At 54.0% G+C, this 25,921-nt stretch overlaps 9 protein-coding genes across 9 annotated transcripts; 7 read left to right on the forward strand and 2 right to left on the reverse strand.

Moving 5' to 3' along the window:
- Positions 1-220: 220 nt before the first annotated feature.
- Positions 221-3,808, reverse strand: PG998_007597 (calcofluor white hypersensitive protein; the record flags this gene model as incomplete). Its single annotated transcript, XM_066874413.1, has 5 exons — positions 221-2,402; positions 2,878-3,004; positions 3,055-3,387; positions 3,473-3,640; positions 3,715-3,808. The coding sequence occupies 5 exons, from the start codon at positions 3,806-3,808 to the stop codon at positions 221-223; spliced, it is 2,904 nt and encodes a 967-aa protein (XP_066730358.1).
- Positions 3,809-4,798: 990 nt separating this feature from the next.
- On the forward strand, positions 4,799-6,001 carry PG998_007598 (uncharacterized protein; the record flags this gene model as incomplete). The annotated part of the gene is made up of 1 exon (XM_066874414.1): positions 4,799-6,001. The coding sequence occupies one exon, from the start codon at positions 4,799-4,801 to the stop codon at positions 5,999-6,001; it is 1,203 nt and encodes a 400-aa protein (XP_066730359.1).
- Positions 6,002-6,057: 56 nt separating this feature from the next.
- Positions 6,058-7,208, reverse strand: PG998_007599 (uncharacterized protein; the record flags this gene model as incomplete). Its single annotated transcript, XM_066874415.1, has 4 exons — positions 6,058-6,329; positions 6,427-6,561; positions 6,637-6,859; positions 6,933-7,208. The coding sequence occupies 4 exons, from the start codon at positions 7,206-7,208 to the stop codon at positions 6,058-6,060; spliced, it is 906 nt and encodes a 301-aa protein (XP_066730360.1).
- Positions 7,209-7,778: 570 nt separating this feature from the next.
- PG998_007600 (uncharacterized protein) lies at positions 7,779-8,015 on the forward strand (the record flags this gene model as incomplete). The annotated part of the gene is made up of 1 exon (XM_066874416.1): positions 7,779-8,015. One exon carries the CDS (start codon positions 7,779-7,781, stop codon positions 8,013-8,015), a length of 237 nt encoding a protein of 78 aa, XP_066730361.1.
- A 5,168-nt stretch (positions 8,016-13,183) lies between these two features.
- On the forward strand, positions 13,184-14,902 carry PG998_007601 (uncharacterized protein; the record flags this gene model as incomplete). The annotated part of the gene is made up of 1 exon (XM_066874417.1): positions 13,184-14,902. One exon carries the CDS (start codon positions 13,184-13,186, stop codon positions 14,900-14,902), a length of 1,719 nt encoding a protein of 572 aa, XP_066730362.1.
- Positions 14,903-14,939: 37 nt separating this feature from the next.
- PG998_007602 (uncharacterized protein) lies at positions 14,940-16,529 on the forward strand (the record flags this gene model as incomplete). The annotated part of the gene is made up of 1 exon (XM_066874418.1): positions 14,940-16,529. One exon carries the CDS (start codon positions 14,940-14,942, stop codon positions 16,527-16,529), a length of 1,590 nt encoding a protein of 529 aa, XP_066730363.1.
- A 1,765-nt stretch (positions 16,530-18,294) lies between these two features.
- PG998_007603 (uncharacterized protein) lies at positions 18,295-19,197 on the forward strand (the record flags this gene model as incomplete). Its single annotated transcript, XM_066874419.1, has 1 exon — positions 18,295-19,197. One exon carries the CDS (start codon positions 18,295-18,297, stop codon positions 19,195-19,197), a length of 903 nt encoding a protein of 300 aa, XP_066730364.1.
- Positions 19,198-21,619: 2,422 nt separating this feature from the next.
- PG998_007604 (inorganic phosphate transporter PHO84) lies at positions 21,620-23,644 on the forward strand (the record flags this gene model as incomplete). Its single annotated transcript, XM_066874420.1, has 5 exons — positions 21,620-21,877; positions 21,969-22,250; positions 22,309-22,381; positions 22,448-22,938; positions 23,018-23,644. 5 exons carry the CDS (start codon positions 21,620-21,622, stop codon positions 23,642-23,644), a joined length of 1,731 nt encoding a protein of 576 aa, XP_066730365.1.
- An 824-nt stretch (positions 23,645-24,468) lies between these two features.
- PG998_007605 (uncharacterized protein) lies at positions 24,469-25,701 on the forward strand (the record flags this gene model as incomplete). The annotated part of the gene is made up of 1 exon (XM_066874421.1): positions 24,469-25,701. One exon carries the CDS (start codon positions 24,469-24,471, stop codon positions 25,699-25,701), a length of 1,233 nt encoding a protein of 410 aa, XP_066730366.1.
- Between the last annotated feature and the right edge of the window lie 220 nt (positions 25,702-25,921).

Consider the following 25,921-nt stretch of genomic DNA (forward strand, 5'->3'; position numbering starts at 1 on the left):
CGATTGGATTTTAGCCAAACGACAACGCATGGAGCACAAGTGGTATATTAAAATATCTACCAAGAAGCGAACAACAGAACTCATCAAACGTGATGCATACACTCGTTTCCGGTTCTCGGCCGTCTCGGCCGTCTCGCGCGTTCCATCCATCTCTAGGTGTCAACTATTACTGGACGTATACAGTACAGTGCACATTCCGAACACCCTGATTGGTCTCGGTCTAGCTTCTCGGTAGATAATAGTAAGGCTCGTCAAAGACATGGTAGCGATGACCCCTGACACCTTTGCCGCGGAGCAGCGCTGGGAACCTCCACCCGACCGGCACTTCATCTTCTTGTACCTTCCAGTTCCTCGCTTGCTCGTTGTTCTCCAAAACAGATACAAGAGCCTTTTCCTCTGCTCTTCTGGGTACAACAAACTTGGCGACTTGCAACTCCGTATCCGTGATGGTTGATCGGCTTACACGAGCATATGCCACACGCTGTAGCTTCTTGTACAGGATATACTCACACCAGCGGTCCCAGTCTCCAGGCTCGACGTCGTGCATTCCCGAGATATCTGACACATAGGTGTTATAATTCCCCTGTTGTGGCTGGGTGACAAGATAGGACAAGAGAATGCTGGGCCGCGGAGAACTACCCATAAGCTTAGAGGCGTACTCTGTTTGGAGCCGACGGTCCTCGACGTCTTCTTCCTGGCCCGAGTGGAAAACGAACACGTCAACTAGCTCGCCGTAACAGTCGAGAGTGGCATGGATCATAGGCGCGAGCTCGCCAACCGGAGAAGGAAGTAGGTGGTGCGTCGAATTGACGATAGGGAACTTGCTGAGCAGGGCGGCGCCCCAAGTGTGTTTATTAGGGCCTGGGCCGTAGTCAACGTACATGCCGAGGTCTTGGGCGAGAAACTGCGTTGTATCACGGTTACCCATGATGATGCGCTGAAGATCCGACTCTAGCAGTCCAACAACGTCGACCTCAAGCTCTTTGAGCAGATTTCGAATGCGCTTCTCGGACGACCACATGTCGTTATCAAGAGAAAAGTGGATGGTCCAAATGCCCGCCGTGATTATCTGCGATTCGGCATGGTAGGGCACATAATCGTTTGTAGGAAAGCGGAGATAGGCCATTGCGAGAAAGAACATATTAATTAAGGCCAGGGCCGATATGTGGTACTTCCGATGCTGCGATGACGCAGAGCGGTGCGGCGTCTGGTGCCCACGGGAGTTGATATATGTCAGGTTGAAGACGCCAGCGCCAATTAGTAGCATCATGGTAATCATAACCCAGTCAGTGTGTTCCCGGACGTAGGAACCACCTGGGACGAAAGCGTAAGCGACCACCCATACATGGAACAGAACCATGATATTGTAGAAAAAGAACCCAAGGCCGAAGGTCGCCGCGGGACTCCTTTTGGCAGCATTCTTGAGAAACGGCCCTGCAATGGCCATCAGGTAGAACGCAAGTACAAGTCCACCATAGTATCCAAGCCAATTAGTATACGAAGTGAGGACAGCTGCCCCAACACATCCAATGCCATAAGCAGACCACATAGAAACCAGACCTTGGTACGAGAGGCCGGTCAGGAGACCTCCGGTCATAGCTGCGACTATAAACCATCCATGGGGCGAGGCCAGAGGACCACGTACAGGGTAGCCCTCCCAGACCCAGGAGATCATGGTGCTCGAGTCAGACAAGAGTGAGTGAAAGCCAAATAAGAGACCTGCAATGCCCAAAGCTGACAGGAAGGCCGAACCTTCCAACTTCTCATCCTTGGCCTCCCCGGTGTTCAACGGTGCTCTTCGGGTAAATTGCCACACAGCTAATACCGCTAAGAAAATTCCAATCTCGTTTTGTCCGCCGTTCCCCGCGTGCATGATGGGCCAGATGGGGTTATTCGTCCACCAAGCAAACTTTGCTGTTGAAGAAAGAACCAATCCAACCAGCAAGGCGAGTATTTTCGACTCGAGACGGGTTTCGTGGTAATTCTCTGAGAACAGTTGAGCCGCCCAGGAAAGGCATGACATCGATACACCAAATCCGACAGTGAAGAGCCGATAGACAGGGTCTTCGACCAGATAAGCTAGCAAGCCGGCAAGCGAAAGGAAGTGGCAAATTCTCAGGTGTTTCGTAACAGCCGATCTCAGAGGCTTGATACCTAGGAGAAGAGGCGATATTGTCGACATAACCAGAGCCTCATAGCCCGATATACCCATGAACCATAGTGGGAAATACCAAATCACGAGTCCCAAGCCTGTGAGCGTGGACCAGAAGACATAGCCATGATACACTTCGGCGATCGTGTCAAAGGTTTCTCTCCAAGTGAATTTGACGCTGAAGATACCTCCAGTGGCCTTCGTCTTCTGCTGTTCGAGCGCCGCGAGAGACATACTAGACTTGTTCACTCTAGCCAGTACATTAGCATACACTTCCAGAGCATGGACCTTAACGAAGCATCGGCACACTCGCTCAAGCTGGTTCACCATCTCTCTGCTGGCCATGGCCGCCTGTACTGACCGAAGCCGAGCATTCAACGACTTTTCTCACTTCCACCGAATTGAGTGTCCCATTGCTTGAACGAAATCAACCAATATCAACATCAATCCTTTCCGACTTGTGTACATTTTCGACAAGAGTCAAATTGTCTAGAGGGTGTCTTTAGGACCCATGGTAAATCAGTGAGATCGGATGCTAGAGGGTACGAAGCCGAGTAAGCACCAATCTAACCCTGAATGGATATCGCTTCAGAGTGGTATCCGAAGATGGATAAGTAGGTAGGTAGACCTGCCCTCGCAGATTCCAAATGGTGGGACAACCAGCTCGAGCGAGTGTACGACCGTAAAACACTGGAAGCAATTATTGGGGGAGCCATTGCACGTACCCCTGACTGAGCCCGCCGACGTCTCTGACGACTATCTCAAAAGTGGAAAAGTCAAGAACGGTGACGGTGTCAAAGGCAACGTCATACAGAATCAAAGACCATTCAAGGAAGGCATAAGTGGTATAAGCTATGTCGTATTAGCAACCCAGCAAGGCCGTTATGCGAGCTTTAACTCACCTCCAGCAACACGATGGACCTTGTGTTGGATGAAGAAGTATACCAACGGTATGAGGGTGCCGAAGAAAGCCGCAGCGATATACTTGCGATATTTGATAGCCTGGGGGTTTGCCGGGCTCAAAGCAATGCATCCGAGGGTCCAAGGTAGCGTTGCGACAAGGTAGGATATCATGAAGATGTCATGCCAGTCGTGATCCTCTGTCGAGGTAACGTACGTCCAACCTCCGCAAGTGAGTGTCCGGAAAAAGCCCACGCCGGCGACAAACTTAGGCAGCATAAGTCCAGGCTTCGCCGTCAGTAAATACCAGAGTCCAATGAGAGCAAGCCGAGGCCCTGCGCAACCATATCAGCCCCTGACATAACACTGACCGGATCTGGTTGAGTGCCGACTCCACCAAGTGGGCAACAGCCTACGTACCAGAGGTTAGGGCTATAAAAAGCTGGAAGAAAGAGCGCTCGGGGTATCGGTCGCCGATCGTGGCGGAAACGGATGGAAACCATTCTTGCGGATAGCCGTAGAACTCGTTCTGGACAATATTGTGGTAATGCAGTGATATGCCGACGACAAGTGCGCCGACGAAAGCAGCTAGCCACGGCGACAAGGTTAGCATAAGTAGGCCACATGAAATACAGAGTGACAACGACAAATCTCTCACTGACTGTATGCGATGATGGTATGCGCGTAGGAAATCCACTTTGCACTAAAGGCGAAGAGCGCCCCGCTGGGCTTGTCCTTGTAGGTGGATGACACCATCGTGATTAATGAACGAGACCCGGCTCCCTCTCACAACTCAGGCGATTCGATGGGCGCACATCAGACAATGGGCAAAGAGGAGGCTTCTTTTACTACTTGACAGACTAGGGGGGTGAGGGGGACGAGAGAAGATGGAGAAAAGCAGAGGGAGAAGAGGTGGAGGAGGGGAGGGGGAGAGAGGATATGAAGTGCCAATGTTCCAAGTAAGCTACGAGGATAACATTTGATTGATTTGGCAATTGCGCTTGGATTCTGGCCTGGGCTCCTGGGCTACTGGGCTCAATGTTGGAAGCAGAGGTTACTTTCTATGTGTTGATCCGCGATCAAGTTAGCTGTTAGCTCCGGCAGCTTCGGTCGTCTTGTGTCGCGTGGGAAGGCGTCAGGCCAGTCTTTGCGTACTGCATCTAGCCGAGGGGGACATGTTCTTTCATTTACCTGGCCCAATGAGGGTGGTGTGACCGGTTGCCAAAGAGGGGCTGGGTCATGTACATAGGATTTCCCGTATCCTGTTTACCAGCTTCAAACCTACCTGGCTTGCATCGGCAGGTCGGCAAGTCTCCCTACAAGATCCTGTGCGGAGAGACAGACAGGTTGTTGCTCGTTGCTCCCACTTGCATGTGCAAGCTGGACACTCCAGGCCTCTGTATGTATCTATGTCCCCATCTGTAGCGTCGTTTCCCCATACTAGTATGTATGTAGACAGACAGCAAATCCCCACGCCGAGCCTCACCAAGTATCGTGTCTCTTGTCTTACCTACCGTAGCCCGTTGAGCCACAGGCCACAGGCCCCCCCCCGCACAGGCCCATGCACAGGCCTGATGCCACACCGCACCGCAGAACCGGCAACGTCTCCACTAAAAAGTTCAATTCTGCCGTTTCCTCCAATCGAGCTTTTCGAGGTCAACCCCTTCAGAACATCGAAACCCGATAACAACACTCTTCCTACCTTTCCAACAAGGCGCAGCGCAGTGCAGCCCTCAAGCCGTCAATATGGCTGCCGTTGCCGACAAAGCCCGGTACTACCTCGAACAGTCCGTCCCCCAGCTCCGCGACTTCGAAGCGAAGAACATCTTTTCCCAGGCCGAAATTCGCAATCTAGTACGGAAGCGCGAGGATTTCGAGCACAGGGTCCTTTCGCCAGGATGCAAGCCCGTGGATTACATGGCCTACGTGGCATGGGAGAGGTCCCTTGAGAAGCTGCGCGCAAAGCGTTGCGCTCGCCTACGAATTAGCCAAAGCACCTCTCACGCTGGCCAAGGCCGCATCTTTGGCATCCTAGAGCGTGCTATTGCGCGGCATCCTGGAAGCCTCGAGCTATGGAGGGAATACCTGACGTTTGCGAAGGATGTCAAGGCCACTAAAAGGTGGCGCAGGGTCATCACGAGGGCACTGCGCATGCACCCTGCCAAGAGTGAACTGTGGGTGCTTGCTGGAAAGAGGGCCGCTAGCAACAACGACATGAGCGCTGCGAGGAACTTCTTCATGCGTGGCGCGAGGTTCTGCACCAAAGACTCTATGGTATGGATCGAGTATGCTCGTTGCGAGATGGAGTGGCTTGAGAAGATGGAGGAGCGAAAGAACAAGAAGGGCGGCGTCGCCAGAGCAATTGCGGAGCAAGCCGAGAATGATGACGACCAGATGCTCTTCGACGAAGAAGACAGCGAAGACGATGCCGACGAGAACGGCCGCCTGATCGTGCCCAACCCCGATGGCCAAACGAAGAAGGTGTTTGATAACAGCACGGCTGAGAAGCTGGAGGAAAAGAACCCAGCCCTGGATGGAGCGATACCCATGGCTATTTTCGACATTGCAAAGAAGCAGTCTTTCTTCAACGCGGCAGCAGCGGAACAATTCTTCGATGTGTTCGGCGATTTCCCGCAAGTCTCTACACAGCCCAAAATTGTCCAGCATGTTCTGGACACCATGTCAGAGCTCTACCCTCACAGCCCAGCGGCATGCAACTGCTTCATTCGGCAGCCTCTTGTTGGCATTTCCATTGACACTGCTGCCTACCCGAAGGCGTTGCGGGAGGCCCTGTCCCGCCTCAAGTCGTCTTTGACATCAACCAGCGATAAAATCCAATTGGCCCGCAAGACACTGGCCTGGATAAACCCCGTGTTGGATTCGGAAATCCTAGACCCTGGTCTTCGTACGGTTTTAGAATACACTGTGCAAACTTTGCCGAAGCCGTAAACGATTTAATTCTATCATACAGTCTACTGCCCATACACCGCACTTTCAGAAAAGCGTTATACCGCCTTGGACATACCGCCTCTTTCCGTTGCGACCCCTACAAGATACTCGAACTCTGTGGGAGCCACACGGCTCACACTCAGTCGGCTCTGCTTGAGTAATTGCATGTTCTCCAAGGGCTGACCAGGCTTGCCCATCTCTCGCAGTTCCTTCAAGCCTATCTGTCGAGCAAACTTGCTGCGGAATTCAACATGCACCACACTCCACCTGGGTTCGGATGGTTTTGATGAAGCGTCGTAGTATGGCGCTTTGGGGTCATGGGCCGATACTATGATCGTGTCAGCATGCTGTATCCAAGAAAAAGACCCGTGACGAAATCCAACCGAATGGGGCAGGAAAACGGGAAAGGGTCAGATAGCTCTTACAGTCAGGGGAATGTTCGCGCACAATTTCCATTGTGCCCACGATTCCAGGTTCCTTGCAATTGGAATGGTAGAAGAAGGCAATATCGCCCTTCTTCATCGCCCGAAGATTATTGCGCGCAGCGTAATTGCGGATCCCTAAATTGTGTCAACATATACAAATACAACTTACTTGAAGTCATTAGACTTGTATGCAGAAGAGGAAAGACGTACCATCCCATGGCTCGGGCTCTGTTCGCGCAGCCAGGTCATCTATAGAGAATCTGACATCTACCCCATTTTCCATGCGTGTCTCTGGTTCCGCTTTCAAGAGCCAGTATGACCTGTCCTGTGATGGATCACCCGGCCCAGCATCAGACTTGACCTCCAATGTCGACTTCTCTGATGTGGCCTTGGCCGATTTTGGTGCGTCCGACTTCGCATTAGCCTGTGTGTCCTACAGAAATAGGTGTAAATAATGCGATGTTTGTATACAGTGTGTTAACTCAGGTGAGCTGGGAGGACAGTACAGTTTGGCCGGATTTCTCCTTTGAGGCGACGTCATTAGTTTCTGCGCTGCTGCGGTGGCGGCTGCTCGTTGAGCTTTTCTTATCAGCCGGGGTAGCTGCGGAAGTCTTGTCCTTTGATGTTGTTGTTGCTGTTGCTGCTGTTGCTTTGGTAGCCGTCGCCGCCTTCGTCGCGTCTACGGTAGCAGATGATTTCTGACGCGTTGACCTGCGCAGGTTTGGGGAGTCGGCGGCTGCTTCGCCCTCGGCGGCAGGTGGTGCTTTTCGCTTAGGTGGCATGGCGAGGATCTATTAATCAGACGTCTTACAAGATCCCACAACTGTTTCTTCTATTATCCTTGAATAGGCGACTTGTCTCTGGAGAGTTGCGTATGAGATTTGGTAGGAATCTAGCGGGTCTGATTGGAGAAGTCCCCGGTTTGCGCACGGTGGGACCCGGTCTCCCGAACAGGCAAATGCGCAAAGATCAAAAGAGAATATAGGCGAAGTATTCAGCCCAAGGTTCCCCCAAGCTCTACAAAGAGCGGCTGTCTTCCATCCAACGCCTCATCTGGGATATATACTTTTATATGCGTACACTTCATCTTCGAGCAGTCCTGGCCCTCCTCTATCGTACAGAACCAGGTATTTTGAAGCTATGGAACGTTCTGATCGGCGATCAAGTATTTGACGCTGGAAAAAGTCGTCTAAACACCCTCTCGGGCTTTGGCTCTCTGTACGATAGATTGAACAAGTGGCGGTCCGCTAACCGCATAATGGCTCACCGGGCTGTCTATTCCAAATTAGCGCCGATGCTGCACATTCTGACGGCCGGGGCTGCCGCCCGGCTCCTTGACCCTGGAACAGCACATGGGGCTGGCCTGTGGTCACCGGCGGTTGTTCACCACGCGCGCCAGCGAAGCGGGGGTCGGGGCTGTCGTGTTTGCTCGCGGCGACACAATTGTGGTGTCCAGGGGGCTCAAGGTTCCTTTCGCGCTCCGGGCTATGGAGGATTCTGGCATTTCATCGTCGACCAATACCGCCAACGCGCCCCGGCGCCCGAAGCGGCCTACGACTTGCCCGGTGAAGCGTATGTCCAAGGTATGACGAGACCCGTAACCCGGATTTTAGTGATCTGCTCATTTGTGAGGACAGGAACAGTAGGGGGCAAAGGTGGCAGACAGCAGTGAGTGCGACTCAATGAACTGGGGGCCTGACGGCACTTTTATAAGGCCTGCAGAACCGCATACATAATGGGTCGTGCAGGGAGGGGACACCGTTTAAACCGTCTCCATTGCCTGTTCGCTACTGAAGCGGTTCCATACCTGCATACCACGCCCACAACTTCAGTTGTTTCCTGTCCCGTCGAGTGTTCAGGGATTAGAGTCCACAAATCGCATGAAGTACGTGCGGTTCTAGTTTCCTCTCTTTCTCTACATGCATTGAATGTGTGCCGGCAGGCAATCAATGCCCGATCTTTGCTGGTGGCGTAATTGCATATGCACGCTTCCACGCATTCGGGCTTGACATTATGGGAGATGAACCGAGTAAAAATACCTAGCCTGGTAATCACGGCGTCCCAACTGCTTCGAATGACCATACAAGACGTCAATAAGCAGGACAGCCTCAGGCATCGAAAACACTCAGGGGACAAGGCGCCTGGGGTGTGCAGGCTTACTAGGTATTTAAGAAGCAAGCGGTTTCGGGTGCTTTTCTATAATACATGCCGCAACATATCCCGCGTCAACCGTAGCCGCCCGTAGCGAAGGGTTTATCTCATCTCTGTCGAAGGAGTATATCTGAGTAAACCAGCGAAAATAACCTGAGACTGTCAGGCCACATTGTTGTAGTTTGAGTCTTGCTTCGGCCATCACAGCGAGGTCTTGTCTAGGAGCTACCCAGTCTGCCAGTCTAAGCAAGGCAGCATCCCTTCCCTACACATACACGTACACACCAGGACCGACGTCTTCTTGCTAGTCGAACTAGCCACTGCTAGGTAACTATCATCATTTCCGTACTCTGGCTATTACATCATATATTATGATGGCAACGGCAAATACCCGCTCAGGCGCCGCCAAAAAAAAAAAAAAAGCTCAATCGAGCCAACAGGGCATGTAGCAAGGTTAGAAATACAAATTTCACCTGCAGCACATGTATGTACAGCAGGCAGAAACAACGGCATGCTGGAGGAGGAGCAGGCCAGAGCGTGTGTACTTGAGGTGGAGAAGGCGATGGGGTAAAATAGCGTTAAGTGACACAGACCTAAGCGTTGTGATTCACCAGGAACCCGTGGAGAGAAGCGATGGTCTAGGGACGGTCTCGACTAGAGCGAAATGGAATTCTAGCACACGTATTCTAGGAAAGTCGCCGTCGTTTGTGGTGTGAGTGTGTGCGAGATGTTATCTGCTCTACGGAGTGGCTGCTTGATAGCTGTTGTTGCTGCTGCTGTTGTTGTTCAACCGCGTTATCGTGATCGGTACAACCGGCCCACCACGGTAGGTATTAGACCCTGACTTCCAGTGGCCTATAAGGTGGGTCCGACTTACCCAGCATACCAGCCAAGTTAACCAACTCCTCTCCTCCTCAGAACCCCCTCTCCCGGATTGTGCGTGGTGAGTGGATTGGGGAGTTAAACGAACGGCAACAGTTAGCGTATCGTAGTGGGTGAGATTCCAATGCGTATTCATCGATCTCATGGCTCAAAAGCCGAGCTAAACAGAATGGTTACAGTCGGGGGTCCAGCTCACGTACAATAGGAGGAAGGGTGCGGGACAAGCGTGCGGTATTCCACGGTATCTGGGCGGTGGTTTGTCATTACATTAGTATCGGGAAACGCCAAAGGCAAAATGGAGACACGAGGGGATGGATACATGGAACAAGGATGGGAACGCAACGGATCCCACCTTTCGCCTCCTCTGGGCCCTACCTATCAGTCGTCCTTTTGTCAGTAATGAGTCAAATCAAAAGAGCATTCCTGCGGCCTGAGTTCCGGCCTGATGGTGGGTGGAATGTAAAGACGTTGAGGAGAAGGAGAAGGTAGTATGTGTGTGGAAGAGAGCGCTTGCTTGTATTGCACGAAGACCAGACACCACCAGAGGGGGCGGCGAGATCTGCGTGTCCCAAAGATCCAACACATAATAATGCATCGTCTGTTCGCAAACGGCCACTGCCAGTAACGCACTGCCGGCCTCGTTGATACACGAAACAAGATAGGGTGTGTGCAATTAGAAGCCTATCCGCTTTCTCTTCTTCCCACAGGATGGGTGACGACGTGTGGAGGGAAATGAGACCCAGCCGGAGAGCGAGAGACGGATAGACAGACGGAGACAGGCAAACAAACAAAGGAATCGCATTGTATGCTTCAAGTCGAACGCTTTCCCTCTATCCTATGCGTCGGCATGGCCTGCTTCTTCTCTTCTTCTGCTCCTCTGTTCTTCTGCAGGGTGAAATGGCCTCGAAATGGATCCCTGTCTGGAGGTTGCTGCTAGCGTCAATTTCGTAGTTGACGGGCCGTCCTATGGCTGGGCTGGATAGCAAGCATGGGATACATTGGTCAAATGTACCCCAAACCAGCCATCAACCAAGTACCCCCAAGACTGTACCTGTCAGTCAGTGAGTGAATGGGATGGGATGTTTAAAGCTTTCGTACCTAAACTGGCAACCCCGTTCCTTTTCCCTTGTGACCGTCTTTTCTTCTCTTCTTCGTGTTTTCCCTGGCTGTTCCTGTTCTTTTCCCTTTTCCCTCCCCCTCCCCTTCATCGTTTCCAGGATTCCTGTCTGTCATTGTTTTTACGTTCTGTGGTGTGCTTGCTTTCGTTGTTCTTCAACTTGAAGCTTCCAACGGAGTTTAGCGCGAGCTACAGTACTTTACGGGCTCGATCCCAGTATTGGGATTGCCACGTTATGAGCACACCACGGGAACACCATCCAGCGGATGGAGGGAGAGGAGGATAGGGACAATTCTTTGGGTACGGATCCTCGTCCTCCTCCGGAGGGATTGAAGAAAAAAAAAATACCGTTTGCCGCCTGGGACTCGAAGTTTGCGCGCAGACACAGACGGCACTTGTTTCGAAAGAATGTCACCAAAATGGGAATCGACGGATTGGGTTCGACCAAGCGCCCCGCAAATTCTATGCTGCTATGAACGCAGGGATTCGCACGACACACGGTTCAGCCCGACCAGCTCGACACCTATCGATGTACGATGAGTTCACCCTATTGGCAAATGCATCACTTTCTCGCCGGTTCTTGGATTGGCGGTAATTGAGCATTCGCTTCCGTCAGAATCAAATCCAGGCAGGCCGAGTCAGAGGTGGGAGCCGGCAGGGGTGATAGGACGACGTTGTTGTTCTTCTCTCTTCTGAGGACCAACTACTTGGGCACTAGCTCCATGGATCAGATCACCCCCATCCGGCTTCTTCATTGGCCACTTTTCCGTGTCGACGCACCAGGCACACAACCGGATGGACCGCACTTCAGGGATGCGCTGTTGCTTGCAGTCGTTGTCAGCAGCCTCCAGCCCGGCAGCATCCTCGTGGCTTCGGGTGTCAAATCACCTGCACGCTTCCTATGGAATGGCTCAAGCCTTTTACCTGTAGAGTCTGTTGATCGACCCGGTAGCCTTCTGCGTGGTTGGCTAGCAACACGGGTTCGTACTATCGAACACAGAAGTGTCCGCTCATTCGAGGACAGCCCCAGGCACCAACGCTGTTGGCATTGGCGAGGGACGCGGGGAGCCAACTTCGTGCAAAGCCCATACCTATTACGCTATTACGCTGCGACAATCCAGAAGAGAGGTCGTGTGTCACCAACTGGACGCTGGACACCGATACCAAATTCTGCCTGGACGGGATTCCACGACTGACAATTTTCCACACACTGCAAACCCGGGGAGCCTGTGTATCGTGGCCGCCTTCTCATCATGGGTAATTCCAGGATCGCTCCGGACTTGGATGTTGCTTGGTACTGCAAACCGAACCATGGCTGGCTTCGATCCCACTGCACTATTGGCCATAGGAACTGGAATCTGGCCACTTACAGTGGGTGGGCATTTAGATAGGTTCGGTTTTACAGTTGCCTGCAAGTGCAGGCCGTCACTTCCAGCCATCGTGGACCAACACGAGACAAGCTGTTCAGCACAAGCGTGCATTGGGCATTGTTCTCCTCCTTCGTTCTGGCTACCTGGTGTCTATTTCTCACTCTTGTAGCCATCAAGACTGGTTAATATGCCATTGATGGATTGACTGACTGTTTGTTGAGCTTCGTCTACTATGCATGGCATTGAAATGTAAAAGTGGACAAAGGTGGGGCCTAGAAGTCGGACAACAGCTTGGTCCGAGCAGTCAAACCGCTAGACCGCATTCCCTCTTTTTCCCTTCTCCTTTTGTACTGGTTGGCAACTATCTGGTTACAGCAGAAGTCTCTTTTGCCTGGCTTTGCACCCAAAACAGGCCCAGAGCTACTTGCGTTGCTATCACTCCAGTCACGGGCAAGCAAGCAAATCTCGCTTGGGTGTTTCCACTTGGAAAAGACTAGACCCTTATTGACCTAGAGCGCCTTGGCGCCAGACAGTGCTCTGATTTCCCAAGAGAGGAAGCTGCCAAATCACCTCCCCCAAGCAAACCAATGCTGGAGCGCGCCTAACGTTTAGGTGAGACCTTTTCGTTGTCCTCGCTCAATTCCCATCTCCTGTTACCCTGGCCCGGCTGATATACTTTGGAGATATATCGAATCGAGAGGCTTGTCTCGTGCCACCACCCGTTGATTGCCCAGTTTTTTTTTCCCCCGGAGTCGGCATTTGCGGTGTGCTGCCGTTGTCGGTGTCTCTTTCCATCGTTGTCGCCCTCGCTCTACCATTGAAGTCTGCTTCGGAGGCGGCGTTCTGAGAAAATCTTCCCGCGGCGAACGTAGCAGCAGCAGAAGACGCAGCGCGCGCGGCCGACACACCAGCACCAGCCCACGCATCACACTGCAGAGAGCCAGCACGTTCCCTCTCTCTTCTCTTCCACCTTTTCCCCAAGTGCCGTTGGCCGACCCAAACCCCCCAGCCCCAAACCTGCTACCTCCTTCAATTCAATCTCTTGCATCGGTCAGTAGTCACCCATAGACCCGCGACAGACGCGACACTTGCATCGCGACGTGTCACTGCTCATCCATTTTTTGTTGGATTTCCATCTGAATGGTGGTTTCGCTACCTAATTCTAACTGTTTTTTGTAATTACTGACGTCGCTTCCATTCGCAGTCTGATGGGTTCCCATTGGCAACTCCATCAGTCATGACCTCTTGGATGAATGAGGCAGCAGCCGTACCGAACCACAATGGCAACAACGGCTTCCCGCACATGAACGATCCCAATAACCTCGGAGGAGGCGCGAACATGATGGATCCATCCGCGTTCATGGCCAATCCCGCCCAGTTTAACCCAGCCGCTGCTGCTGGCCAATTCGCAAACCCCCAGCAGATGGCCTCGGCGATGCAGAATGGCCCGATGCGCAATGCGTCACCCTCCTTCCAGAATCCCGTCTATCAAACCAACTCCGTCGTGCCTTCCAAGCGACCCCGGCCGCGAGAAGACAGCATGGGCGCGTCGCCCCGACAAAACCCCGGCATGTTACCGACATCGCGCGCCGATACGCCCCAACAATCACCTTACCCGGGTTTCCAGCCTAACGCGATGCAGCAACAACAGCAGGCACAACAGCAGCACGGTGTCGGACAGCCTCAGCAATATCCGCACCTGCAGCCTAATGGATCAGGAACTGCATCGCCGTCTCCCGTCATGGCTGGAAACCAAATACGCCCCGGAAGCGTGCCTCAACGCGTCAATACCGCTTCACCGCACCCATTTTCGCCCGCCTCAGGACAGTTTGGCCCGCAGGCGTCCCCTGTTCCATCGGAACATGGCGGAACCCCCCAACCTAATCCCTATATGCAGAACCAAAACTTCCCTCCAGGGTTCAACCAAAGCTACACGCCATCTCCATCACCGGCGAGGCCGCCATCGGGCCAAAACCCCATGGGGCAGCAGATGATGCCACAACAAATGGGCCAAGTTGGACACATGGCCCAGATGGGACACATGGGACAGATGCCCCAGATGCCCCAGATGCCACAAATGGGCCAGATGGGCCAGCCAATGCCTCAAATGCACCCTAGCCAGATGGCCCAGATGCAACAGATGCAACAAATGCAGCAGCAGATGGCGGCTCAACACGCCGGACGGGGAGCCATGGATCCGGCGCAGCAACAGAAGATGATGTACCAGATGCGTCTTCAGCAACAACTCCAACAGGGCAACATGCACATGGCTGCTCAGATGCAGGCGCAGAATATGGGGCAAGGTCGCGGCATGATGCCCAACAATAATAACAAGCCGCCCATGCCCATGGCGAACGGGCAAATGCCTGCCGGACCCATGCAATCACAACAATCCCAGGCGGCCAGGCAAAATCCCGACGGCTTCATGAAGAATCTAGTAAGCTTTATGAATCTACAGAGGCTGCCACTGGAGACGAATCCGCAGATCGATGGGCGCCCGGTCAGCCTGCTTCAGCTCTTCATGGTTATGGGCAAGTTCGGATCATATAGAACAGTCATGGCACGCAACGCATGGGGCCAGGTTGCTGCTGCTGTAGGATTCCCTACGCAGTTTGCTTCGGCGCCTGCGCAGATCAAGGCTATATACGAAAAGAATCTGCTGAAGTTCGAAGAAGCATGGAACAAACAGAAAAGTCGCACCCAAAACCCCCGGCATGTCTACAGTGCCAGGTCCAGGTACGCCTCAGAGGGTGGGCGCGCCTGCGCAAATGCCGCCAGGTCAACAGCACCAGCCAGTGCAGCCGCCTGGGCAACCACCACAGGTACCACCATCCCACCAGACACCAGTGAAAACGCCCTCGATGCAACAGGTCAACGTGAATGGCTTCGCTACACCCCAACAAGGTCAAATGTCGCAGCAGCCTCCGGTTTCTGCGCCAGGACACTTGCGCAATAGTTTGTCCAGAAGCGCCGATGCACCACCGGATTTCCCAATGCCGTCGCCGTCAACCGGCAAAGCGGGGAGTGTATCTGTGCCCTCATCACACGCTCAACATGAGCATGCGCAGGCTACAAGCGGACCGGCCCTAACGTTTCCAGGCCCATTGGCATCTCAGTCCGATGAATATATGCCAAATAAAATGGAGCGAACGAACAACGCTTTTGGTGGGTTCGACCTTGGCATCATTGCCCAGATCGGCGCTGAGTTGGAGCAATGGAGGCCAGACGTACCCCCGCCTTTGGAACTTGGCCAGATCGACGTACACGCCCTCATCAAGAGCCTTCAGTGTGGTATACGCGGGGAAGTGCGCCTAGCGTTGGACACTCTCGGTACAGTCACCCATGAGTCTTGGCGCCATCAAAACCTACTGCTTGACCTTCGCGGCTGTGATGATTTGGTCGAGTCCCTGATTGACTGCGCCGAAGAGCAAGCAGACGATCTTGCCGAGGCATCCAAACCCGTATCCGACGAAATCGATCTCCCTTCGTACGAAGACGTTATGCGGTTATGCCGTATGGAGCAGTATAGCGTGAAGAAGATGACCATGCTCGGGGATGCAGAAAGTGAACTGGAACACGCTGCCGACCGACTGATAGCCATTACTACAATACTTCGTAATCTCTCATTCCTTGATGCAAACCAACCCATCCTGGCAGACGAGACGGTTGTCAAGTTTCTTTGCAATACTATCCGCTCTTTGGGTACATTGGACAACTTGCTCAGGTCGCCCAGGAATACGCTGGACTTCATGAAAGACGCCATCGTTTTGCTGTCCAACATCGCCGGCGCGTTGGAGTTACCAGGCAAGGAGCAAGCGTTTTGTCTTTTACAGCTCTTGCTCGCCTTTGCGCCTAGCCCGGCCCCGTCCATGGCTGGTGGCCATATCGTCTTTGCGCCCTTTGAACCAGCGGTGCACCCTTACCTACCTCATGCTGTGGATTCACTTGCCAAGCTATTGGCGCGCGACGAGCCAAACCGGAGTCATTACAAAACCATATTTGCCGCGGATGCAGCCTCGTCCCCGTCGTGCGAATTGCTCACGCGGACATTTGCGTTGGCGATATGCTCCATTCCAGACCAGAACAAGGAAAGCCGGCCTGCCAACCTTCCATCATTCATCGAAGCCCGAAAACCCACCATCATGCAAGGACTACTCGCAGCAGATATCATTGCGTCGTTAGCTCCTGGCTATGAAAGCGGGGTCACGCGAGCCTGGCTATCATCAGGAGAGGGATTTGCGCAGAATCTGTTCAGGCTTGTGCGGACCCTCTGTAGCCAAGCCGAACCAGGACCGCCGCCGACTACGCGAGGGGGCAGGGCGGCCCAACCCCGTGAAGACACAGATGTAATGCACATTATCACATGGGGTGTGTCAGCGTTGAGGAGGTTGAGCGAGAAAGCACGAGACCCCAACGATGCATCCAGCATACCACCGAATGCGTTGCCGACCAAGGAGAGCCTTTTTCGGTGCTCTCCAGAGCCTCAAGAACCCCAAGTGGGCGGCATTGCTGAACCAACTGAGCTCATACGCGGGGTTGGAAGGTTAGCCGGATCTCTGTGGGCGCGTTTGGGAGCTAGCTAGCCGGGAGCAAGGTAAAGGAGTTGTCTATCGTATATATTGGACTTCACCGACTTGGTGGACTGCCTGTGTAGAATATGGCTTACGGGCTTACGGACTTACGGGACATGGCATAGTGGCGTGACTTGGAGCGAGTTAGTGGCGTCTTAGAGATATTGTTTATTGATTGGTTATTCGCTGTGATTGTGCGTGGGAGACCATGCTTTTTTCATTCCTGTCTTCAATGAGTCGGGGGCCAGAGCCAGAGCCAGAATACGGCACGCACGTTTGCCGGCATCGAGCTTGGTTCGCTATGGTGCATTGTAGTTGTAGTGGATTGGGGCATATGAATTGAGGGGGAAAGGGAAAAGCACTCAACCAACTCTTGCAGTCCACATATCACTCTTGACAGTAGGGTTAGGAGAGGTGATGTTTAGTGTCGGGAAACGGCCTTTTCCTGTTCACGGTAATAGCTGCGACTTGCCAGACGTTTTAACAGACAACAAGAGGGAATGCAGCTCGTCGTTTCCGGGTTCCGGGTCGTCGAGGAGTGTAATGCAAGAACGAAACAGAAAAATGCTGTCAAGTCTCAAGCCAAGGTCTGCCTGGCGACTTTGCGACGGACCCTCGTCCTTTTTAAGCATTCCAGGGAAAATGAAACCCCCCCAACCCAGTGAGTTGACAGGTCGGAACTAAAACAAACAGGACCAGATGCCAGATGCCAGATGCCAGAAGTTCACTGCCCTCTGGAGACATGTCTAAGCAGAGCCCTTGGAAGTTGTATTTTGACGTCAATTGTTCATCTCATCAATTTCCTCGTTACGACGTGAGCCCAGAAATTAGCCATACTCCACCATCTCGCACTAGACCCAAGGTTACAAAACGCACGGCCTGGGCAGATAGACGACTGGAGGCCTGGAGAGAGAGAGAGAGAGAGAGAGAGAGATGTGCCGTTTGCCGTGAGCCGTGAGCCGCCGAACTGCCCACTACCAGAGAGAGTGGCCCTCTCTAGCCTCTCCATGCGTGCCTGAGTGGCTGCGCGCCCAACCGGCGTTAACGCTGCGAATGGCACGGTCTGTGAATTGAAACGGGCCAGGAAGAAAGAAACGGGGGGACTTGGCCTACTTTTGATCACAATCATTCCTGATTGCCTTGCTGCCAGTCTTTTGCGAATCCAGGGTCGTCCTGATCGTCAGGGGTGGTCACGGATGGAGGGGGTCTTGAGGTGCTGGGGTTTGATACACAGCCGATCCACCGTCAATCCTTCCCTTTCTCGTCCCGCAACTCCATGCGGCATCACGAACAGCAGGCTGTGTCTGGCTGTGGCACGTTATGGCAGGAACCCACCGCCAGGCCTCCGAAACGTCGACTGTGTCCAACCGCTCGGAACCGGACGTCATCCCAACTTTGCTTTTGGGCAACAAGGGCAAACGGCTTCTCAACTGGGTAGAGGGGCTGCCGCTCGAAATAGTTTGCCACCCAGTTGTTCCATCAGTCCATGCCACCGGCTATGAGATTGCACGTGGACTTTCATACTATGGGGATCAGGCTTTCTGCTGTAAGTGTTGGCCAAAGTCCATGACTACTACTACGCTGATAAGTAATGTATTATTCCCTCCTTTTCTCTTACCAACAACTATTGTTCGTTCTGTTGCTTTGTCCAACAGATCCGAATCAGATGATACCACACCGAACTCAATAGTCGTTCGTTCTTTTCCTTGCCTTATTTTATATTTAATTCTCTTCTTCTGAAGTGTCCAGCGTTTGATCACGCTGTACTTTCTTCAACATGGCTGGCCTTTTGAACGGAGTTGGTGATGCCTTGGGCGGAGTTGGTGATACCGTCGGCAACTTGCTAGGCGGAGGTGCAGGCACCTCCGCTGCGCCCGCGTCGACGGCTTCAGAAACGGGCCTGCCCACGAAAGGGACAGCGACAGCCAGCCCCCCACCAGCCGACAAGACTTCATCACCTCCGGCCACAACAACGGCGCCGCAGAAGACGGCCACAGGACTACCGAGTGGTACCAATGCCCCAAACGTCATTGTCAACCCAGCAAAGCCCGGCGAAGATGATGACAAGCCTGCACCGCCAGCGACATCCACCACCAAGGCGCCCGACGCCCCCAAGCCCACCGAGCCCACCGAGGAGAAGCCAGAACCGGCCACTACAGCTCAGACGAGCACCGCTTCACCACCTAGCGCGCCGACCACGCTTCAAACCAGCGTTCTGCCCACCACCACTTCACCGCCACCTCTTGACCCTGTATCTAGTATGATCAACACGCCCCTCCCAGAGACCACTAGTCTGCTCGCTGCTCCGTCGAGCTCTGGCGTCGCCGGCCCTCCTCCCACCAATGGGCTCGCCCAGGCTCAGTCCGGCGCCCCACCCCAGAGCGGCTTCCCTATGGGCGCCACCATCGGCATCGCCGTGGCCGGCGGCGTCGGTGCCCTCGCTCTCATCGTCACGTCGATTCTGCTGTGCCGGCGTTACTGGCGCCGCCGCCGCGAGGGTGACAACGAGCAGCTCAAGCAGCTCGACACCATGTACGAGCAGGGCAAGCCCACGGGCTTCGAAACGATGCCTGGCGAGAAGGAGCGGTGGCAGCGTGGGCTCGAGCAGTACCACGACGCCAGCCTCAACGGTGCCAATGGCAACTTTACTACTGGCACTACGTCGAAAGCGTATCGTTGATTGAGAAGTGTTTCTCAAAATTGCCCGCCGCTGTGAATCGGGACACGTCTGCTATTAATGAAGAGCCATATCGCCCTCGGGGTCGCTCGCTTGTCGAGGCAGGAGTTGTACGAGAGGATACCCCCAAACAAGCCCGCAGGCTTATGAAGTCAACGACGGAAACCGGGCAGGTATCCTTGTATCATAGAAACACCATGAGAGAGAAATGCATGTACCATACCCATACCCATACCCAAACCCACACATCCAGAGCATGACGCTTAAAGTCTTGCTCACACCAAATTAACTGTAAAATCTACTAAAGCACAAATATACAAACAAACTATCAACTACATATATCAATCTGTCCGCGTGTAAGAAGCGCTGAATCCCGGCCTTGCTAATGCTTCAGCCAAGTCGTCTGGTAGCCGCTGGTTGGGCCAGAACCTGTGGGCAGGGCCCGATGCAAACGATCGATCCGACACCAGAAAACATTGGCGCATTGCGAGAGCTGGCCGGAAAGGGGAAATAAACAAATATTAGGAAGCAGTTACGCAGCTCAAAAAGTCCGTGAAACTAGGTTTATGCGATGGCCAAAAACACGCAGAGAAAGTGCAATTTGTTAGCTACACTTGGCTTGTCTGTGCGAAGCTTTGTTCACGCCAAAACTTGAACGTTGCTAACTTTTGTTTACCACACCTCGCTGTCGGTTGACTTTTTATGCCATCTGGATGTGACTCAAGAGTATCTGAGCGATTTTCTCTCAGACGACTTTGTCGCCATCTTGGCGCTCGGTGTGAAGAAGCGACAAAGGCTCTGAAGCTTGCCGCCGACGTGCGCCCTGACAAGCGTCCTTCACCGGTTCGCCAAGTCAATGACTGCAGTCGAAGAAACCGGCAGCGCCATACTGAGTCTCTTGGATCCCACCGGAAGCAGCGCCGGTCGTCTCTGGCTGCGTCAGCCCACTACATAGGCATACACAGTAACCCAAACTGACGGCTCTGCTCAAGTCAGCCCGCTGGGTTCATTCGACAAGAAGTCTAAAACTCCTCGTCTCTGTCCGCCAAAGTTGGATATCTAGCGTTTATTCATAGGTGTCCCTGATAGCCGGTGGAACGCCGATGACGTCCCTTTACGTCTCGGGCTTTCAACACCCCGTTCCAGCCCACAGTCTGATGACCTGAGCTTCCGCGATATTTTCCTCGGACTCCCTCGAGCCATCAACGCTTACCTATGCCATCTTGGCATTAAGTTGTAGGGACTCGCTACATCTTGACTCGTGGATGGGCGATGGATACTATTTCTGGCCCCTGAGGCATGATGATATCTATCATTTTCTTATTCTTACTGGTGTGCCTGTCGCTCCCGTTACTTGTTCAGACTCTTTTCCGTCTTGGCTATTTACTAACGTCGTAAGCTGTCTGCTCTGGTGCTAGACGAAGACAATCATAATAGTCGCAAAGAGTCCGTTCGAATCTCCAAGACCTTGCCAAGCAGTCAGGGGGCACTCTCTCAAGTCATGTCCGTCAGTTCAGGTTGTAGACAAACCTCCGATGGCTTCGCAGTGAAGTTACAAATGTACCACGTCTCCTTTCAGCCCACACAATACCGTTCACGTGGCTGGATTCCCCCTTTTGCCCTTAATTGAGGACATTGCACTTTTGACGTGGCAGCATTTCAAGAGACCTATTCCACGTGCCTAGGCGAACAAAGCCTCAAAGCTTACTTACCGTACCGACATCGTCCTGCCGGTGGATAAGCGCCAGTGGGGCTTGGGCTTGATATCAGTGTGCATCGTTTAGGGAGGTTTGTGGCTGCAGATACTCCGTATGCTTCCCTACCCGCGAAGGCCGCGATCACATCATCACTTCGGCCCCTGCCAGTTCGACTTCAGAGCATCCGCAGTGCGCGATGATGTTGACCAGAGACAAGTTAACAAGCTTATCGAACTGGTTCGTCTCGTCTTCTTTCAGCAGCAAGATATCAATGCGCAGCGCGTGGGCTCTGCCGATTCATGAGGTCGTCCAATGTCCATGGGCTGTCTCTCGATCAGACGAAAATCAGAGGACTTGGTCTTCTGGAACCATGCCGTTTCAGGGAGTCCTGCATGACTTTCATAGTTCAAAAAAGGCATCAACCTGATATGAAGCTTGCGACTCACCACCAGATCTTCTGTGATGGCCGTCTAAGTTTCTTTCGTCTTCATCATGCCATCAGCAGGTGCCACCTTTTGCTCAGGAATAGGAGGGGCCCAGACGAGTCCACGTTCGCTGTCATAGCCACCTCCGTCTTGCTATATATCTCTCGCAACTACCTTCGAAGGCTTGATCATCTCTGTTGACCTTCACTCTCCTGAGTTTGAGCACATGTGTTCGAGACACAAGCAAACGCCATCCGGATGAAAGACCAAGCAAGATAATTGGAAACCTCAAGAATCCCCAACATGACCGTCCCTCTTGACCATATTCAAGTAGCGCCACCCGCTCTGGCCGTGGATGCGGAATACCAGGCTGCCATCCTCAAGGCTAACACCACGGCGGGCGGCAACTCTGCCTTCCACAACTTCAACAACGACTTTGCCCATGTCAGCGATCCGGCTGAGAGACGCCGGCTTGCCCTGGCCGAGATTGACAAGGCTCCGTTTGGCTGGTACCATGTCCGCGCTTGCGCCATCGCCGGCATCGGCTTTTACACAGACTCGGTATGCATTTCACGAGTCTCAAAGGGCGTGTGTAAGGGAGTGTGAATCTTCGAACTGACACTCTTTTTCTTTCTCCTCACTCTTTATATAGTACGATATCTTCACTATTGGCTTAGTTACCTCTATGCTGGGAATAGTCTACTTTGGCGGGACCTTGCCGGCCGAGTCCGACACGGCCATCAAGGCTGCCACTTTCGCCGGCGTCATCATCGGCCAAGTCAGTTTCGGCATCCTCGCCGATGTGGTCGGCCGCAAGTCGATGTACGGCCTCGAGCTTATTATCATCATTATTGTCACCCTTGCGCAGTCCTTGTCTTCCAACTCGCCCGCCATGAGCATCGTCGGCCTAATGATCTTCTGGAGAGTCCTCATGGTAAGTCAATCCGCCCCGGGAATTACGATGCGGGTTCGCTTATTGTCTATACGTGTAGGGCATCGGCATCGGAGGGGACTACCCCCTATCTGCGACAATCACCTCGGAGTTCGCTACAACAAAATGGAGAGGTAAGTATGAGGTGTTTCCCACTGCCATGTCTTCTAGATACCAGTTCGGTACTCACCCACAAGCAGGGTTCATGATGAATGCGGTCTTCGCCATGCAGGGAATTGGTCAGCTTTCTGCTGCTCTGCTGCTCCTGGTGATTACTGTCGGTTTCGAGAACTCTCTCATCGGATCGGAAAAGCCCTCCAACTGCTCCGAGTCGTACGGATGCAACTCGGCCGTGGACAAGATGTGGCGCATCATGATCGGCATGGGCGCCGTGCCCGGCTGCGTCGCCCTCTACTTCCGGCTTACCATGCCCGAGACGCCGCGGTACACCTTCGTAGTCGCAGCCCGGGACGCGCCCAAGATGGTCGCAGAGGACCAGGAGGCGTTCCGCAGGGGCAAGTGGGCGGAGGCGACAGAGGCGGACGAAGCAGGCCGTGTTTCTACCCTGCTCCCTATCCCCGTCGCGCAACCCGAGGTACCCAAGGCCAGCTGGGCCGACTTCGGCCATCACTACAGCAAGTGGAAGAACATGAAGGTACTTTTGGGTACTGCGCTATCGTGGTTCTGCATTGTGAGTCTATTGTTCACATTTCCTCGCGACCCCTATCTCTCTTGCCGGCCTGCGACAATGACTAACTCTCACTGGGAAGAATGTTGGGTCCTACGGCCTCTGGCTCAACAGCCCCATCATCCTCAAAGCCATCGGCTGGAGCGGCAACGAGAACATGTACGTGCACTTCTACGACACCGCCGTTGGCAACATCATCCTGGTCCTGGCCGGCGCCGTTCCCGGTTACTGGGTGTCGGCCGCCATCATCGACACCATCGGGCGCAAGCCGGTGCAGCTCTTTGGCTTCTTCATGTTGACCGTGACGTTCTGCATCATGGGCTTCGACTTCTGGAACCTCTCGGGCGAGGCCCTCATGGCGCTCTACACCATTGCCCAGTTCTTCTTCAACGCAGGGCCCAACTCGACCACCTTCATCATCCCCGCCGAGGTGTTCCCGACCCGCTACCGGTCCACCAGCCACGGCATCTCTGCTGCCACCGGCAAGGTGGGCGCCATCATCGCCCAGTGCGTCTTCGGCCCGCTGCGCGTCATCGGCGCCGACCCTCAGAAGGCCGTCCACGACCCCCGCTGGAGTACCCCCTGGCTGCCACACATCATCCAGATCTTCGCCCTCTTCATGCTCGCCGGCTTCTTCACGACCCTGCTCCTCCCCGAGTCGGCCAGGAAGACGCTGGAGGAGCTCGGTGCCGGCGATGAGTTGCCGTAAGTGACTGCTTCACAGTCGACCCCTTCCCTTACACCTTGGCTGACAACGATGTATCCACAGCACGCCTCCATCTCCAACGTCGTCTTCCCAGGCCGAAAAGGGTCCAAGCGAGAGCGAGCAGCGCAGCTCTCTCTAGTCCAATCCTTACAATCCTTACGCAGTTGATGATAATTAGCCTCAATAGCTGGCTTCTGTCGCTCTTTTACCATATACATGACATTGGCGCTCGCTCAGATGAGTCATATTCGCCTTGCAACGCATGGCGTCGGGGTCTTCAGTCGTTGGATGTATTGGCTGGATACAGAGCCATGTACACAAGGGCTCTCCATAAGTCCCTCAGGGACTTCTCCTATGATTGCCACAATTGTGAGAGGCAGGTACCAATACTATGTAGAAGTGATCGCACTCCTTTTGAAGAGGACGTCCAACCTCGTATACTATGACTTGAAGCATAGCTGTGATCTATGGTGGCTAAACGCTAAGCTCTTCCAGTGAGATCTGCCCTGCTGACCCTGGCAGAAACGGAGCGGCCGACTAACTTGAAGCAGCTTAGGGCGATGATGGTCAGTATGATTCATCTTTCAACACAGCGTGCATGTTATGGATTTATGCATGTCAGCATCTAGCACATCCACATAGTAGAGAGTAATATGATGCAAGCCACGAGACGATATGGCCAAGATAAATATCTCGCCTCGCCCACCTGCAAATGGCCAAAACAAGCTCCATCAATTCGCATCTGACCGGCCGGTGCTCTCTTGGTACACCTTTCGATGCCACACAATACAAGCAACACCTCTTGTGCAACACAGTCACCGGACGCCATGGACCGAGTCCCACCCTACCCCGTCCCGGAGGGACTCCACACAATCCCAGAGGATCAGCTCGATCTGCGGCCTGACGCCGAAGTTGACTACGACCTGCTTCACCCGGCGCCCGTGGCCGACGAGAAGAACATCTGGCTGTTTTGGGACGGCGGCTTTGCCCAGATGCACGGCTACGCCCAGCGTAATGTGCGGACCTGGCACCGGCGCTTCTCGCGCCAAGGATGGGCGGTGCGCGTGCTCGACCGCGTGGCGGGCTCGCCGTTGAACGTGGGCGAGTACCTGGACGTGACGGACCCGACCGTGTTCCCGCGCGCCTTCCGCGACGGCACGCTTGCGGGAAGCTACGGCGCCCAGCACACATCCGATCTCGTGCGCTGGCCGCTGCTACTGCGGCACGGCGGCGTGTATGTCGATGTCGGGCTGATGCCCATCGGCGACCTGGACAGGCTGTGGCGCGAGACGGTGGGCGACGCCGCCTCTCCTTTCGAGGTCCTGACTTTCACCATGGACGGCCGCGACTTGACCAACTACTTCCTGGCGTCCGGGCGGAGCAACCCTCTCTTCCTACGGTGCCACAAGCTGCTACTGGAGCTGTGGTCCGCCGACGGGGGCAAGACGACGACGGACGGCATGTGCAACAGCCCACTGCTGAAAGATATACCCAAAATGGTGCGCAGCGTCTCCTTTGAGGAGGACGGGCGCGTCTACGGCCCCGACGAAGTCAGTGTGATGCTGTCCGACTACATCATCCAGGGACAGGCCGCGACGCTGGTCATGGGCCTGTTAGACGAGGAGGATGAGGACGGCGGCTGGGACGGCCCTCGCTACGTCCGTGAGCACGTCTGGGCAAGCGACTACATGGAAGCGTCGCAGCTGATCAACGTGCTCACGGCCTGGGACGGCCCCAAGGCCTTCGAGCTCATGTCCTTGACGCTGCCCCGCGACGGCGAGGCGGAGAGCGACGGGCAGAGACAGGCGCGGGAGATCGTCGAGGGGTGCCTGCAACGCAGCTTCGCGTTCAAGCTGGCGCACGGGCTGATCCTCCGAGTGTTGGGGCCGACGCTGGGGTCGCTGTGGAGGGCGAATCCGGGCTCGGATCATGTGCCGGGTACATATGCGCACTGGCTGAGGTACGGCATGCTGCACTGGAGACAGGAAAGCCTTCCTACGAGATGGGATTTTGCGGTTGTAGAGCCGTGGAAACGAGGCCCGCTACTGAGAGAGAGGTAAAGATAGACACAGTACCACCGATGTTTCCTAGACAGATAGGCACGATGATAGACGATAGACCAGAGCGACGAAGCATTTCCGTTTCAGATAATACATTCTTCTTCTTCTCCTTTTGAAATTTCCTTCTCGCAACCTGGGAAAGGTCAGAGCAATACAACCCAACAGCCTCCAGGATCTTGATGGCACCCTCCCTGCCCTATAGGGAGACTTGGCCGGGTCA

This window comes from Apiospora kogelbergensis, assembly GCF_038363985.1.
Source record: "Apiospora kogelbergensis strain CBS 113332 chromosome Unknown utg000005l_segment0_segment0, whole genome shotgun sequence".
Taxonomy (NCBI): Eukaryota; Fungi; Ascomycota; class Sordariomycetes; order Amphisphaeriales; family Apiosporaceae; genus Apiospora; species Apiospora kogelbergensis.